General features: G+C 35.8%; 9 protein-coding genes across 9 annotated transcripts; 4 read left to right on the top strand and 5 right to left on the bottom strand.

Annotated features, from left to right (window-relative positions):
- Positions 1–264: 264 nt before the first annotated feature.
- EV154DRAFT_415423 (uncharacterized protein) lies at positions 265–558 on the top strand (the record flags this gene model as incomplete). The annotated part of the gene is made up of 1 exon (XM_051595664.1): positions 265–558. The coding sequence occupies one exon, from the start codon at positions 265–267 to the stop codon at positions 556–558; it is 294 nt and encodes a 97-aa protein (XP_051460662.1).
- Positions 559–851: 293 nt separating this feature from the next.
- EV154DRAFT_415400 (ankyrin repeat-containing domain protein) lies at positions 852–1,583 on the bottom strand (the record flags this gene model as incomplete). The annotated part of the gene is made up of 1 exon (XM_051595663.1): positions 852–1,583. The coding sequence occupies one exon, from the start codon at positions 1,581–1,583 to the stop codon at positions 852–854; it is 732 nt and encodes a 243-aa protein (XP_051460661.1).
- A 1,077-nt stretch (positions 1,584–2,660) lies between these two features.
- EV154DRAFT_415355 (uncharacterized protein) lies at positions 2,661–3,081 on the top strand (the record flags this gene model as incomplete). Its single annotated transcript, XM_051595660.1, has 2 exons — positions 2,661–2,852; positions 2,920–3,081. Coding segments are annotated over 2 exons (354 nt in total), but the record flags the coding sequence as incomplete, so codon positions are not given.
- Positions 3,082–3,196: 115 nt separating this feature from the next.
- EV154DRAFT_415369 (DNA clamp loader) lies at positions 3,197–4,747 on the bottom strand (the record flags this gene model as incomplete). The annotated part of the gene is made up of 7 exons (XM_051595662.1): positions 3,197–3,340; positions 3,410–3,653; positions 3,723–4,041; positions 4,149–4,246; positions 4,319–4,413; positions 4,494–4,604; positions 4,661–4,747. 7 exons carry the CDS (start codon positions 4,745–4,747, stop codon positions 3,197–3,199), a joined length of 1,098 nt encoding a protein of 365 aa, XP_051460659.1.
- A 21-nt stretch (positions 4,748–4,768) lies between these two features.
- Positions 4,769–5,947, bottom strand: EV154DRAFT_549197 (uncharacterized protein). Its single transcript, XM_051604856.1, has 4 exons — positions 5,792–5,947; positions 5,650–5,723; positions 5,071–5,587; positions 4,769–4,985 (listed from the first exon to the last, which is right to left on the bottom strand). Exons 1-4 carry the CDS (start codon positions 5,882–5,884, stop codon positions 4,944–4,946), a joined length of 726 nt encoding a protein of 241 aa, XP_051460658.1. The 5' UTR covers positions 5,885–5,947; the 3' UTR covers positions 4,769–4,943.
- A 679-nt stretch (positions 5,948–6,626) lies between these two features.
- Positions 6,627–7,203, top strand: EV154DRAFT_498990 (uncharacterized protein). Its single transcript, XM_051600423.1, has 3 exons — positions 6,627–6,934; positions 6,999–7,051; positions 7,126–7,203. Exons 1-3 carry the CDS (start codon positions 6,703–6,705, stop codon positions 7,150–7,152), a joined length of 312 nt encoding a protein of 103 aa, XP_051460657.1. The 5' UTR covers positions 6,627–6,702; the 3' UTR covers positions 7,153–7,203.
- Positions 7,204–7,558: 355 nt separating this feature from the next.
- On the top strand, positions 7,559–8,039 carry EV154DRAFT_415324 (hydroxyisourate hydrolase; the record flags this gene model as incomplete). The annotated part of the gene is made up of 3 exons (XM_051595657.1): positions 7,559–7,680; positions 7,749–7,887; positions 7,950–8,039. 3 exons carry the CDS (start codon positions 7,559–7,561, stop codon positions 8,037–8,039), a joined length of 351 nt encoding a protein of 116 aa, XP_051460656.1.
- A 1,988-nt stretch (positions 8,040–10,027) lies between these two features.
- On the bottom strand, positions 10,028–10,961 carry EV154DRAFT_498989 (uncharacterized protein). Its single transcript, XM_051600422.1, has 2 exons — positions 10,423–10,961; positions 10,028–10,355 (listed from the first exon to the last, which is right to left on the bottom strand). The coding sequence occupies exons 1-2, from the start codon at positions 10,910–10,912 to the stop codon at positions 10,090–10,092; spliced, it is 756 nt and encodes a 251-aa protein (XP_051460655.1). The 5' UTR covers positions 10,913–10,961; the 3' UTR covers positions 10,028–10,089.
- Positions 10,962–14,334: 3,373 nt separating this feature from the next.
- On the bottom strand, positions 14,335–14,686 carry EV154DRAFT_560465 (uncharacterized protein; the record flags this gene model as incomplete). The annotated part of the gene is made up of 2 exons (XM_051605613.1): positions 14,335–14,591; positions 14,680–14,686. 2 exons carry the CDS (start codon positions 14,684–14,686, stop codon positions 14,335–14,337), a joined length of 264 nt encoding a protein of 87 aa, XP_051460654.1.
- Positions 14,687–16,064: the final 1,378 nt, after the last annotated feature.

Here is a 16,064-nt window from a genome sequence, read left to right as displayed (position 1 = left end):
TTTTTTTTTTTTTTCTGTAATTGTAAAAAAACGAGGCAGTTTTGCGATATGATTTACCCCTCATGACATTTCATTTCGTCACCGGAAATTGCTTTTATGGTAAAAAACAACTTTTTTTTTTTTGTCAGCTCATGGTGTGTGTCTCTCTTTCTCCTGCATGAATCAAGATTTCCCTCTCTCTCTTTTCCCCCCTTTATTCAATGACCGTTTTTTCTGTTTATCAATAATTTTTTTCTTTTTCGTTCTTCCAATAAAAACTTCAATATGGACTCGCCTCAACACCAGGCACCTTTTAAAAAATCAGACTTTACGTTTGACCATGACTTTAACCAAATCATTGATCTCTTATTGCATGGTCATAATCAAGACGCCGTTGGGAAAGCAGTGGCTCATCTCCAAGACAAATTCACGCATGCTAAACAAGTCCTTCAATCTTTACCAGGACTTCAATATTCTCAACAAGAACAAGAACGTATCCTTGCTCAAGAAATACACGTACTCGAACGAAAAAAACAACAACTCGCTGCATTTAAACATCTCTTACCCTCTGCAAAATAAAATTATATGTTACACACCAAAAAAGGCATTTTTGCGGCCTATACTATATATTTTTGTTTGTTTGTTAGATTATTAAATTACCTCGGATGTTGTACGTGTGTACAACACTTGTCAATTCGGACATGCTACATCACCCATGTGTTGAGATATATTTCCATCCCAAGCGTGAGTTTTTTTTTTTTTTACTTGTTGAGCCATTTTATCTTTGTGTGGGTATTGTTATGAGAGATTTTAATTATTCACTCAATAAGAGGGAGGGTATACTATCTATGTACAAAATAATTTATCGGTAATCAGGGTCGTAAGCCCGCTTGAAACAACAAGTCCATCATACGTTTACTCAATGTCATGTGTTTACATACACGTTGGACGCCAGGTCGATTGGGATCTGCATGATACTGGTTCAAAAGGACTTGTAACACATCCATCGAACCATACTTTAAGCACATTTGTAAGGCCAAACCATCCTTACTATTCACATCATCTACCCCTTTCAACCACACCTCTACCGCCTCTACATATCCATAGCGACAACCTTCTTTCAATAACCAATCTCCATTCCATGTCACATCGACACCCGCCTTTACCAACATGTTCATACTCTCCACATCTCGATTAAAAAACGCCGCTTGCATGCATGCATTGTTATTCACTTGTGCATTCGCACCTGCATTCAACAACAGTCCAACCATACCCGTATATCCTTTATACACCGCATTGAGTAAAGCTGCCTCTCCATACGCATGGACATTGCCTCCATGACTCAATATAAATTTCACCATCTCGTCTTGACCAGCATGACTCGCATTTCTTAATAACCGTTCTTCATCATGATGGACATCACACCCTTTGGCCATCAAGTATTTCACCGTCGTCAACTGTCCTTCTCCCTGCGCCACAGACAACAAACTGTTTCCTAGAGCCACTAGATCCACATACCTTGCCAACAGATCCAACACACCCGTTGCCCCCTTCATCGCTGCGATATGCGCATAATGAATCAATAAACGATCCTCTTCCTCCATCACCCCTTCCACAATCCAACTCGCTAGCTCGAGAACGTTCCCTTCACAAGCGTACGTAAACAACCAATCATCCACGACGGGTACCTTTCTGTACCGTAATAAATGTTCCACTACGCTCAGTGTCACCATCTTACGTTTCATGGCTCGTTTACTCAATACATTGGATCGTCCGTATCGGTACAATAGATATTGTGCTCGTACTGTCACGGACTGTCCCAACTCCCAGAATTGTTTGCATACCGTCACAAGGGACGCATTCTGTGCCAGTATAAATATTCGCATTTGTAATTCTACGGGTAATTGGAGTAACCGATTCTTTCCTTTTTCTTGCCATCGCTCCCCATGCATCGGGGGGTTGTCTCTCTGTGTGTGTAAAAATAAGAAAGAAGGGAATTCAATTTCTTTTTTTTTTGGGTGTGCAAAAAAAAAAAAAAGTGTGACTTGAGATGGGTAACGCATTAACTGGCATTGAATCACACCATCCCTTTGTCTAAAAAAAAAAGGCCATTGTCTTCTTTTAATTTGTCACACACGTGTGACTTTTTTAAAAAAAAAGGGCCAAGCAAACAGTAAATTCTCTCTCTCTTTTTTTTTAACTATTATTTCAAAAAGATGGCATTATTTTCACAATCAAGGAACTGTTGTTTCATGGTCCCTATTAAAACAGGTAAAAATATAGTCCACCGCTCTTTTTCACTGTGAACACTTTCTTACAACTAAAAAAAAACCTTCAACTTATTAGGTATTTACCTTATCACAATTATCGGTCTTGTACGTTTTATTTATCAGATATAACACCTTTCCCCCCTCAGCAGCCACTCTCACACTTCTTCTATTAATTATTAGATCAATAAACTATCTGGATTCTACGGCCTCATCTCTCTCGATTACAGTCAACCTCTCATCGTTTGCATTCATGTCTATTCCGTATTGGCTTTAGCCTCATTTTCTGCTGGCCTTTACGCCATTCACAACGTAAAACATAAAAGACCCCCCCCCCTCCAAGGAGTCATATAAATATATATATATACTTACAGTACATTATAGGACAAGTACAGTTGGATCCGTTCTTTTACCTTCTTTTACTGGGCAGACTTTCTCGTCAGTACAACCACCACCATCTATCTCGCTTTGCAATGGTTCCTTTACACAGACCATAGTTTACCCGAATTAGCCGATAAACCCGACGAGACCCAACAACACGACGATACCTTTCGTGCAGAGAGTATTGTCAGCATCGTCATTCTCTGCCTTTTACGTCTCACCCATGTAAGCCTTACATAAACTTAACACACACACACAAACAAAACTTAACCTGTTGTCTTTTTTTTTTTAGTTCTATTTCGCCTTTGTTCTGACAAACTACTACTTTTCTTTGGGCCAATCACATTACTCCAAAGTCACGGCCGCCGTGGATGAAGAGTTACATTTCGCTGGTTATGATGAATTGGATGAGGATGATGATGATACAAGTCCATTAGCCGGCAAAAGACAATAATATCCCCCACTTCCCTACTTCCTCTCTCTCTTTTTTATTAATATCAATCTAAAACATGTACACACACATCATTTGTTTATTTCTTTTTTTCTTTTTTTACATTTGGTTCAATTGTCTAGAAAGAAAAAGAGTCAATTAAAAAAAAATGGTACAAGACAACAACGGGGGTGATTTCAAACCTTTTATAAAGACTCATGACATTAGCAACGAAAGCTTCTAAATGGAAAATATCTTTACTACCCAAACGCAAACGATGCTCCTAAAAAGAAAGAATAACAGTGAATACGGGATTGTAAATTGCATCCCCCTTTGTTAAAGAAAAACGTACGTGGAAAGCGGCCTTCTCGATAATCTTTAGCTTCATAGGTTCATCCACCTTTTGGATCAAGAAAAAGGCCAATCGTTTCAAAATCACGGTTGATTGAATACACTTGGTAATGATATCATAAAAATGGCTTCGCACCAACAATAATCGAGCAGGTGATTGTTCTGCTAAAATTAAATCGGCCACTCTCGAAATCGCCATTTCCCAGTCCAAATTCTCGGGTCGTGTAATGGATGTCAAATCCGGGCTTTTGGGGCGGGAACATTTGTTAAATACCCCCCTTTTTTTTTCTAATAATGATAAAAAAACCACTTACTGTCTCACGGCTGTGCTTTCCAAGGATAACAAGGCGGCACGCATATTTCTTTCGGCATGCTCAGCAATATTCATTGCCAACTCACGGGGAAGTTCAAATCCTTCCTTCTTGGCCACTTCTCCCAATACGCGTACCACCTCATTCACTTCGGGTCTTCCTACACGCATTAACAAACATCGTGATCGCACAGGTGCAATGATCTTACTCAAACTGTTGCAACAAAGAATCAATCGCATCGTCGACGTGTATTTCTCCATCGTACGACGAAGGGCCGCTTGCGCTTCTCGTGTCAATTCATCCGCTTGGTCAATAATCACGACTACATCCATAACAACGGGTTCTTTTAGTTTCTCCTTCCTTTCTTTCTGCCTTTTTTTTTTTTTTTTTTTTTTTTTTTTTTTTTTTTTTTTTTTTTTACTATTTTACCCTTGAATTGATGCTTAGCATTCGAATCAATTTGTTGAGATTGCGCAATACTCTTGATAACATCTTGAACAATGACGCGATCATACATGCCTAAATCACTGCATTCCCCCAACGTTAGCATCCACAGAAAGAAAGGAGGGTCCCTTTTCTTTTTCTTTTTCTTATTTTACCTTGGGTTCAACTCCAAGTGAAAATTACTAGATACAACAGTAAACAACATTTTACGATTCGAACTAGACACAAATTGACGCTGATCCACTTTAAGCTAGAAACATTGAGAGGGGGTTAGGACTTTATGTTTAAAACAGTAAAGTTTTTTTTTTTTTTTTTTTTTTTTTTTTGTACTTTATCCACAGAAGGTCCATAAATCTCTCTCAAGATGGCTGTAATACGTGTCTTTTTACCAGCTCCAGAAGGTCCATAAAACAACATGTGAGGAAAGTTGTCTGAATTAGCCTATATTGACATGAGTATCTACTTTTTTTTTTTTCCTTCTTTTTAAAAATACCCACCAGCTTCTTTAAATGGTGAGATAAATCCTCATGGTATGAAAGTTGATCCAATGTCTTGGGTTTGTATTTATCTGCCCAAAGACTCATTAGGTGTATATTTGCTTTAGAGACGTTTATTAGTGTGTATATATAAAAAAAAAAAGAAAAACAAAAAAAACAAGAATAATAATAAAAAAAAAAAAAAAAAATTCGCGTTCATAATTAAGGGCGCGTTTTTTTGAGTTTTAGACCTCCCCCCAGTCACGCTAAATGCCACTCTCCCTTATTATTATTTTTTTTTTCTTTATGGACGAAAGTCTATATTTTTTTCATAAAAAAGAATAAGCTACATAGAAAAAGAAAAAAGAACTCTTATTTTTTAGCATCCACTTTTTCAAGATAAATCTTTTTTTTTTTTTTCAGTTTTATACCTTTAATGGATTAAATCGACGTACAATTCTCGTTGGAATATAAGAGACAGCCCCAGGTCTCGTCCATTTCACTTCTGCAAAATATGTACTAGATCCACAATGAAAAACATTTTCAATCACCTCAATATCTTGCCATGTCATTCCCACTGGAGGTTCCGCTGTCAATTGTGCAGCTTGAATATCCTCCAATTTACGTCGTTTCTCCATATCCAACATGGCCGCAGATGGCGTAGGTCGTTTCTTGGGCGTCACTTGTGCATGTGTCCCTTTTCCTTTGCCTCCTCCTCCTCCCCCTCCTCCCACCGTCTTCCCTGTCGTTGTCTTTGCTGTTGTTGTTGACGATGTGGTTGTTGTTGACGATGTGGTTGCTGTTGACGATGTGGTTGCTTTGTTATTGGTTGCCCATGATACCAAAGAACCTTGTGTATTAGGTTTTTTATCATGTGTCCCATTTCGAAAAGAGCTTAACGTGAAAGGTTGTTTATTCCAATACTCTAGAACAAGTCCTTTTGAAAAACTAAAAAGGATACGTCAACTCACAAAAAAAAAAAAAATCACCAAACTCTCATGGATACTTACATGTTGTGTTCTTTTTCCCAGGAATTAGACTCATGACCATAGTCTTTCCACTTGATTAAATATTCCACTTGATTCTTTTAATGGTGTTAATATCCCCCCATGGTCCACCTTTCCCCCCAAATTCCTTTTTTTTTTTTTGTACCTTGTTGTGGGCAGAACGTCGATGACCCATGAGTTTTTCTACTTCATATACTTCGTCTTCCTCAATGGGTATAACTTCTTTCTTACTTCCCATTATATAAAAAAAAAAATACTATGGATGGGGGAAACCTGCAAACCACAAAAAAAAAAAAAAAAATCACAAAAAAAATAATTATGAAATCGAGTCACGACCCAAATTAAAAAATCTGTTCTATGAACCTTCCTTTTCATAGTTTTACTCCTCCCTTCTATACGTCCTACCACAGCCCATTAAAAAAAAAAAAAGCAAGAACCATCATGTACCCGACATTAACAGCAGCTGGTAACATGCGACGTGTTTACAACAAGAAGAATTCCCCGCAAGACACACTTGATTACATTACACGACAGGAGGAACTTAGAAGAACCACCATCCAAAAAGCAAAACATGTCGGCATTACCATCCTAATTCGAGGAACCGATCCCACTCATACCTCTCCCATTACAAAGGAAGAAACAATGGCTGGTAGACCAGAACCCTCACTTGAACAACCACTTTCCCCAGACACCATGTTTGATACTGAACCCATCGCTTCTCCAGACCACGACGAAATCGATGAATTTTTCAATACCGTGTCAGAAGAAGCCTATTCTCAATACAGTCAGTACGGTTATTCAAGTGGTCCTTCCTAATTTTTTTTTTTTTTTTTTTTTTTGCATGAAAATAAAAAAAACTGTGGAAAAAAAGGATGACGTAGTCTTCCCGCGGTGGGGCAACGCTTTTTTTTTTTTCAAGCGCCTTGCTTGCGGGAGACAGGGTAGGAGATTTAAAAAAAATTGTTGTTTTTATGTTTTGATTTTTTTTTTTTTTTTTGGCTTTTTTACTCCAAAACTTTTAATAAAACAAACCCCTCTCTCTTTTTATTAAAAAAAATGTCCTCTCTTGCAGCTGCTCATCGTTTGCAAGTTCAATCACTTTACAAGCGTTCTTTAAAGCTTTCTCTTGATTGGTACATTCAACGTGACTTATGGCGTCAAAAAGCTTTAGCCATCAGAGCTCAATTCGAACAAAATAAACATGTCACCAACCCCAAGGATATTCAAGTCCTCCTTCAAAACACAGAGAAAGAACTTCAAGAATGGGCTCACCCCGATCCCTATAAATGTAACAACATATCCTCATTCCTCTTTTCTTATTTACTAACTCTTTTTTTTTTCTTTTTCTGCAGTCCCCATGGGTCCCGAAGGTACCAAATGGGAACGTAACCTTCCTCCTATCGTTGTAAGTTTCACTCTACCCACTTGTCAATAGGAATCTTTATTTTTTATATTCATCCTCTTTTTTTTTTTATCTAGGCTGACTCTTCTGCTCACCACCACTAAATTTTTTGTTATCAAATTTAAAAAAAATAAAAAGATTTTATACACAACACATGCAACCCTCGAGATATTATATACTACTTCAAAAAAAAAAGAATCAGAATTCGTCCTGTGAATACATGTAGCACTTATTTTTTTTTGCATATATATTATCTAGCTTGGCTTGATAAACACTCTCTTTGTGTTCAAAAGGGGCAAATGACAGAAAGTCCGGTCCGGCCGCCACACACACACACACACACATCTTCATTTTCACAATGATAAGCGTTTATCTCTTTTTTTTCTTTTTTTTCCCCCAGCATGTCTTTTGCTTCTTCTCGACTCGATACCGTGAAACAACATTTAAAGGTAAAACGCTTCTTTCTTTCTTTCTCCTTCTCAGTCTAAAATATATATCCACTAGCCAAACATGTCTTATAAAAGCCCTATTACTTGTCACGTACTGATCGCTTCTCTCGGTACACCTGGACAACATATTGACGTCAAGATTGAAAAATTAGATACCACAGGATTCACCACGCTTTCAACCTCGTAACGTATTCTGTCCTTATATATTTATAGATCACCCTCTCATCCTCTACCCCCTACCCCTTTTACAGTCAAACAAATAGTGATGGTCGTTGTCCTACTTTACTACCTGAAGGTTACCAACCTGAAAAAGGCATCTATCGCGTTACTTTCCAAACAAAAGAGTATTTCTCTAAAATAGGTCAAGATTGTTTCTACCCTTATGTTCAGGTTCGTCCTTATTCACTACACATACTGTCACCTATAGACTCATCCCCCTTTTTTTCTAATAGATTGTATTTGAACTCGCAAATCCAGATCAACATTATCATATCCCCTTATTAATCAGTCCTTATTCTTATACTACTTATCGTGGAAGTTAAAAAAATAAACTATGTTTCCACACCCGGGGGGGGGAAGGGTATATTTTCATGTGTGTAACATGTCTAGAAAATATACCCCCCCTTTTTATTTTTTGCAATCAAGATGGTATAGAATCACCAAGGGGACTTTTTTTTTTGTGGGAGATGAGACAATTTAATAGAGAGAGAGAGAGAGAGGCAGATCCTCACGAAATGAAATAGAGCTTATGAACAAGGATTTGTCTTACCATAGGGCTACAGTACTTTGTGGATTTATGATGGACTTTTCTTTCTTCTAAACACAAAAAAAGAAAAGAGTAAATATCCTACTTACTCCATTAGACTTTAGTATACTCTATTCATGGCTATCACATCTCATTTACTTTGGTTTGTTTCGAAAGCTGTTTGACTTTTGAATGTTCAACTACTAGTTACATTCTCTAACATCTTACCAAAAAAAAACCATGGAGCCTACGTCGTGATTTCTATACATTTTATCCATCAAACATTTCCGCACGCTCTTTTTTTTTTTTTTGATCTTTTTGTTACATGTTTTATATTTCGCAACGTGTTCTTTGAAGATACAATGTTTTAAACTACTCTTTTTCACTCTTTATTTTATATGACAACATGTCAGTCTAAACATTTAAATTCCATTAAAGGCAGTATGTGATTAGCTAAGATAATTCACTCAACCCCATTCAAATGAGCAAAGGGGTTTCTTCTTCCTTTACCGACTTTTCATCAGTTAACGGCTTAGTCACTCACATTGGAACAACGGGGCATTCAGTCACTTACCATTATCCCACTGGCATAATTTTCACCAAAAACACAGGCGCTGCCCCCCCCCCCAATATCTATTATTTTCATTCTCCGCTGTACATTTTTATTTTTCGTTTTCCTGAAACGATTTGATCAAAAATGAGATTTTATAGTTTTCCTGTCAAAGTAAAGTCCGTGGATATTAAAATTTGTATAAGGTGGTCTTATACACAAAATGCGTAGAAAACTTAGGTGTATCTTTTGGTATACTTTGCAGACCAATTCTTTAAGTAAAAACAATACTTTGTCTAACAAAAACTGTTTTTTTAATTATGCGCTGAATATAATTTTTCCAATAATAAAACTGCTCTAAAAACAAAACCAGCGTAAAAGGCATTCAATTTGGTTTATAGTTACTTAAGAACACTTTTTATCAAACTTGCAGGAAGGGTATGCAAATGGTGCATTTGTAAAATTTGTGATTTTCCTCGAGGTATACTCTTTGTGTTTTGGCCGATTTTAGGTGTTTTGAAAAAAATTATAAAATCAAAATCTAATAATCGGATATGATATTTTTGATAATTCTGAGCATTTTTTGGCTTGGAAGGATGTACGGAAACGATACTTTACTATATGAAAAATTCAATTCAAAACAGCCTGTTAGGCGGAAAAGGGCCAAGAAAGAATAAATAATCAATATTGGGAATAACATCTACTGGTTTTTTAATGATGGGAACATGCAATCATATTGGGCGCATCTTTTTCATTACTTAATACCTTAATTGATGTTTTGTATTTCAGAACTTTTACTTAGCGGGTGACGTTTTCACTAAAATCGTTTATGTCTCGGAAAAGAAACGGAATTGGGACACCAAATTGATTGCCGGGAGTGAAAACAGTGATATAAATTGCAAAAATGGTGACTCGTGAACTGTATTCATCTATTTTTCAAGAAGATGTCGTATTTGACACCTGATTCCACGGATATAATTACTTCTTAACTTGTCACCCAATAATAATACATATATCTTACATATTAAAAGCACCTTACTGCGAATACATTCCTATTGGTTCGCAGCGGTGAGACGCACAGCATAAACAACAGTCTATTTATTACTTTAAGTTATATGACAAAGAGACTATTATTCAAGCTAGTAACTCAATGAACAAGAAAAGACGAATCGAATGGTTTTTTTTAATATAGTAATAATAATATACCTTCTTTTTTTTTATTTAAAAAAAAAGAGAGAACTGCAAATTCACAAAGCTTATGTATGAAATTGCTAAAGCTGTTTTTGTTGTTATTGGTTTAAATATAAGCGAGTGTTAATGGCTCAATGATATTCAGGGAACGATTAAAAGGAAAATCATGATTGTTATAATCATGGCCCATACACCCTCTTGATACTTTGATAGATAAATTATGGCTGATCTGTCTACATTCTACCACCATTCCTGTGACTTTATTATGATCCAATTCGGTACATATACGATATTCTGTACCAGCAACCAACTCGTCTAACATGTCATATTGTTTCGGAACAGCATGTTTGGAGCTATCTAATTGAATAAATTCTTAAAATTTATCGAATAATAGTCTGTTAGTACAAAAGACAAAGAATAAGCACGGCAATAAGCTTACCGAAATCTGGATTCATAAAATATTCTTGCTGTTGAATCAGAAATGCTTTGGTTGAAACTGGCTTTCCTTTTTGAATAAATACAAAGTAACTACCATCTCCTTTTAAGATATTTTTGATATCGCCATAACGGTCTATTCGGAAGAAAGGAAAATACGAAAACGTATTTAATTCTTTAACTCGCAGCGCATATGACTCGCTTGATACTTGACACAACGTCCCGTTGATGAAATTTCCATACATAAATGGTTTGGTGTGTGTTACAAGCTCTAGCAATTGCCAAAGTGATTCTCCCAATACGAATGTCATTGTATCTTTTTCTTTGAAACATACAGCATCGTCAATCGCTTTCTGCAATAACATGCTATATGTGGTGTGGATCTTTGAACCATAGGATAGATTGAACGGATCTCCAGTTACAAAAATATGATTGGCCACATAGTTTCCAAATAAATTTTTGTTGGTTAAAGAAGCCGCTATAATTGTTGCCATATTTTCTATGACTGGTATGAAGGCTACTTCTACAATGTCACGTAGAAATATACTGATACTACAATCACATTTGCTGTCAATATCTAACCGTATGCTCGAATTCATGTCCACGCTTGCTTTATTCATCTCCAACTACCAACATATTGGGTTACTAAATAAACATGATTAATTAATTCTGGCTTACAAGTTTAGCAACACATGGTTTCAGATTTCGAAAAAATTTGCAACATTCTTCCAAAGAGCATAAATCATATTGTACGTCGTTTATGTCCTTGTGTGTGGCGCAATATTTAACTTCCCAATTTGATTGCATGCTCCTATGCAGCGCCTTACATAGGTTATAATATACATCTTCCAAATAAATTATTTTATCTTGAATAACAATAGAAGCAGCATCTTCTTTAGAGGATGGCAGTAAAACAACTTGATGAAGAGCGAGTTGAATATGTTTTGGAAAAACTTGTGCAACTACAAAGTAAGACTTGATCTTAAACTCCAAATCCACTAGCTTATGTTGAATAGCAGGTAGAATCTCCTCACCACGAGTACAGAATTTAGCTCTTCGAAGATTGTTGCCCTTTTGGAGTATTCCACTTGCAAAGAATAACTTTTCCAATTTTTTTATGGAGCCGAATACAGTATCCAATAAATTCTTATCAATAGAGACACCATACCAGATATTGTTGCTTCGCCAATTACTTCCTACTATATTTTCTAGTTCATCCTCTAACAGCTTGTTGAGACTATGCAGGTATGCGATCTTAAAAAAAAAGATATAACCAGGATGACAGGTAGTGAATAAATCGTAGTCGTGTTCAAAGTATTCATAACGCGAAATAAAAAAATCATCCATTTGAACATTTTCCGTAAGTTTTTTAAATAGGTCTGGTTTTGATGAGACAAATAGCTTTCTAATCTCTTTCAGCGGATTTTTACTTGTTGCTATCCTACAGTAATTTCTTGAAAGACTCGTTTGAACTTTTCGTGGAACTTGATCAAGTAATTCTGATACTGATTCTGGTTTTGATTCCGATTCGCGTATTGTATTTCTCGTCATGCTTTCTTCACTACGATGTGATAATAATCTAAGATAGCCACCGAAAATCCTTTCTAAACATAGCTTTAGACTAAATAATGAACAATTTAGAATAGGTACTTAAAAAAACCTTCTTGAACCATCTTTCACCTGTTTTCAATGCGGATTGTTGGTCTTTCGTATAAATCTGCATATTTGATAAAGCTATCTAATGACTTCATGTTTCTAAATTATACAACGAAACAAAATTTAGACTGGATTCTTTCATAAAAGTTATATTATGCCCTATGTCATTTACAAATCAAAAGTCTGTGTCTGTCTAAACCGTCCATTTCTATTCCAGTATGTAAGAATAGTCTTTGTTTGTGTTAGAGATATGTCTGGTCAGTTATGAATAAAGGTGAGTAAGCATCAGACAATAAAATGATGTCCACTTACCAATATTGATAAAAACAATAGGCTTAGAATAGTTTTCAGACTGTCCAATTGCTGTATCCATCGGTAGTATAACTGGGTTTCTGCGCACGTTAAAGACTTGTATTTGGTGTGTTATTAGTTCCAAAATTCCAGAACATTGAAATGAGGTATATTTGAAGGCTTTACTGTCTAGGATTAATGCGTAGGACTGTTTTTGTTCGCGATATGTTCCTGACCATCTTTGAATTGATTTAAGCAGTGTTCTCGAATAATTACGTTTCTCGGCTTGTTCTGTGTAAAATATGACCATCGACCTGGTTTTTATATTGGTTGCTCCCTCGAGCAATGTATCCATTTGATTATTTAATATTTCATCAGCAAGACCAAAAAAGTTTTCAAATATATCCCTATAAGTGATTGATTGTATAGCATTGATTTCTCTATCTTTCAAGTCATATTTCTTATCAAAAAGAAGTTGTAATTCATGAAAAGGTTTAAGTGTTAAACTTAATTGATATGGGCTCTACAAAATAAAATATTTTTTAAGAACATTTTTCTTGACAGATTTCAATTTGTCTATTTCTTACGTCAGGTATCGGCTCCTTAGACAGTTTAGTGACTTTAACAAGTATTGCGTCTATAATTTCCAATGGTATTATATTACCGCAAAGCTTTTCCAAATACGTTATTAGTGACGATTGTAACTCCTTTGCTTCAAATGATATCGTAAATTGAGCCTGTTTCAATGATTGTAGAACCCACTTGCTTTCTGTCACTATGAAAGCAGGGTATTGTACCTTTACCAATTCCAAATTCACACAAAATGTGTCTTGATAATCCAGTGTGCACATAATGTACTGATCACCAGGCTTTATTTCCACATCGCGCAAGAGATCGGGACTTTCCTGCATATGGCGAAAAATTGGTTCTATTTTTGAAAAGAAAATTAATCTACCCTGACCATCCTTCCCATGAATAAGGCCAGCTTTTACGAAGAGAGGCCGAAAGAATTCTTCTCCTGTTTCATGCTCCCAATTTGTAGGGATAATGACTGCGTAATAAAAATCCAAATCTGAGCTTGTTTTGTCTTGTTTCCAATGGTGCCGAATTTTTTGTAACATGTTTATGGCTTCCTGGAGAAAATTTTCAAATCGCACCGCAGGAGGAAAATATTCCTGTCCGTTTTTAGAATAACTACTCTTGAGATAGCTGAAAATATTGGGGACGTAAACTACGTTTTCTGGGAGCTCTTCATTCCAGCCAACTTTGTCTTTCACAGTTTCGGTGTCAGTATTGTATAAAAGTGAGGCCTTGTATTTCACTCCGTCACTCCTTTTTTTTTTAAAAAAAAAAAAATACAATCTCTGTCAAAAAAAAAGTTTATTGTGTTTCGATATTGACTTACTCTTGAGCCTCATTACTTTCACCCTTGTAAATGGCCACAATGTTAGACCTGATGGTGTCATAGCCAAAGTCTATGCGAAGTAAGTATCCCCAAATATAAAGTATTTGCTACATACCTATGGTAATACAATATTTATGTCGAGAGTAGTCATATAGTTCTTCCATTTTCTTTATTCCCCTCCGACACGAAAGTGAAAGCTGCCAAAGGATAAATATGACGGGAGCACGCGTCTTTCCTCCAGGAAATCTTGTTGTAACACAGCGGTTTATGTGACAATTAAAAGTCGGGTAGACTTTATAAAAAGGGGTGAGTTCTGAAGGCGTATTCAACTACACCCTCCCGGGAAAATATTTCACCGAAAAGCATACTCACTTCTATTTCCTTCTATATTTGATTTCAAAAGTTTTAATTAGATATGTTTCCAAAGAGGCTTTTCTATTATTACAAGTAGCCTTTTCATTCGGAATCAGCTTAAGTTAATTTTTTAGTACCCTATTTCTGTTTAGCTTACCGAACATTTTGCTTTGATACATCGAAAGCGGGTGTTTATATTTGATCTGGTAATCACGGTTGAATCGTACGCAAAGCTTTTTCTACTATATCCTCATCCTCTTCCTCCTTTGTAAACTTATTTAAGACATACATCAAGTCATCTAACGTACCATCCTTAGCAAACGCCATGGACAACTCATCATCATCAATGATAATAATATTGTACAAAAACACGAACTCTTTTAGCATGGTGGTATCTGTTAAGGGAGACTTGAGAATGGTATGCAAAATGGCAAAGCCATCCAAGGCCTCGAAGGCTTCCGCACCTTCTTAAGGATAAAGCATGAGATAGGGTATCGAGTCTTTTTACGGACGGACTTGTCATCATCTTACAAAAGACTTAAAAGACGTTTTAACTCACCATTGTCCGTCAAGACCTTTTAATCCTCGGGGTTATTTTGTAGAGCTGAGCCACAGACCATTCTTTAAGCTATTCATTCAATGAACAAGAAGAGGCGAATCAAATAGTTTTTTTTTTCATGTTTCGTAATAATAACTCTACTCTTCATTTTATTTTTTTGAAGTAGGTTAATTCAGTTTTATTAAAGGGAAGTCATATGTGTTTAGCTATGTATCAGTTCTAGATCTGGTTTACTTTCACATACTATCAGAACAGCCAGACTGATTATGTACACGTTGCTTGGTTGTAGTGATGTTGTTTTGTCAGCCGTCTATCACGCGTTGTATGCTGATAAAAGCGTCATTTTATAGTTCTCATATGTGTATAGATTACTTATGGATTACCTGAGGACTGTAAAATTTAAGTTAAGACATAGTTATGGAATAGGGTCTCAAAATCTGCAATTTGATTAACATGGTTATTATGGGCAAATTTCGATGGGCAAAAGGAGAAAATATATTTATATTTATATGTGAATAAAAGCAGTGAATGTACGAACGCCAAATTAATAATTGTGGAATTCAAGTTAAGGGGCGTTTTGTCATTTGTGCTATAAACATTATTCCGTTCAGCTGAACATTCGAACATTCAATCATTTAGCGCAAATTACTGTAGCTACAGGAAAAGGTTATGTAAGAAAAAAAAAAAGACTCATTTGAAGATGAATGTCTTTATATAAGCTCTCGTAAGCTGAGTAAATGAAATTAATCTTTCGATATTTCTGCGTGTAATGTAGAAAAGCTGTACACTAGACCATTAAAGTAACCCAGACTATTTGTTGTTTCTGTTTCACATGTGTTCCAGTTACTAATTCAAAAAAAAAAAAATCCTACTTTTCGGTACTCTTGTGTAAGGATTTTAGCAGTAACATTGTTCTTTAAATCCCATGATATATCGTGTCTTCTGCTACTAATGTCACAATAATCATAATAATAATAATAACAATAATAATGAAGAATGTACTATGTATTCGGTACGTTTTTATGAATAGAACTTGTTCAGGAGACTGTTTCTTTAGTATAAAAAGAAAGCTGTGAACAATAACAATGTGTGATGTCGCGGGATGGAAGGTAATGTGCGTTATTGTACAACGATAGATTAGGTGTTTATGATGAAAAATGACCTACCGTAGGTAAGATGATGAATATAAACAAGCCTTTATGTACAGCCTGTAGTTTTTAAGGAAAAATAGTTTGACGCGTTTTATTTGACCTATTTTTGCTAGAGCCATACTATCTGTGAGGGAGATCTTTGGTCATACCATCGATAATGCAGGCAAAGTTAATCATACTAAGTAAAAAACCGCAAATGCATAGTAGTGGGATATAAACAAATGCGAAAT

This window comes from Mucor mucedo (genome assembly GCF_025094135.1).
Source record: "Mucor mucedo strain NRRL 3635 chromosome Unknown EV154scaffold_18, whole genome shotgun sequence".
Lineage (NCBI taxonomy): Eukaryota > Fungi > Mucoromycota > Mucoromycetes > Mucorales > Mucoraceae > Mucor > Mucor mucedo.
Note: the sequence above shows the minus strand (reverse complement) of the source record. Positions and strands in the feature narration are given on the sequence as shown.

Coding starts and splice junctions, on each gene's coding strand:
- EV154DRAFT_549197 (XM_051604856.1), bottom strand. CDS start 5,884: ATGGGAAGTAAGAAAGAAGTTATACCCATTGAGGAAGACGAAGTATAT. Junction 5,724..5,791: donor GACGTTCTGCCCACAACAAG/GTACAAAAAAAA, acceptor CACCATTAAAAG/AATCAAGTGGAATATTTAAT. Junction 4,986..5,070: donor GTCGATTTAATCCATTAAAG/GTATAAAACTGA, acceptor TTTTCTATGTAG/CTTATTCTTTTTTATGAAAA.
- EV154DRAFT_498990 (XM_051600423.1), top strand. CDS start 6,703: ATGTCCTCTCTTGCAGCTGCTCATCGTTTGCAAGTTCAATCACTTTAC. Junction 6,935..6,998: donor TCACCCCGATCCCTATAAAT/GTAACAACATAT, acceptor CTTTTTCTGCAG/TCCCCATGGGTCCCGAAGGT. Junction 7,052..7,125: donor GTAACCTTCCTCCTATCGTT/GTAAGTTTCACT, acceptor TTTTTTATCTAG/GCTGACTCTTCTGCTCACCA.
- EV154DRAFT_498989 (XM_051600422.1), bottom strand. CDS start 10,912: ATGGCAACAATTATAGCGGCTTCTTTAACCAACAAAAATTTATTTGGA. Junction 10,356..10,422: donor TTTTATGAATCCAGATTTCG/GTAAGCTTATTG, acceptor ATAAATTTTAAG/AATTTATTCAATTAGATAGC.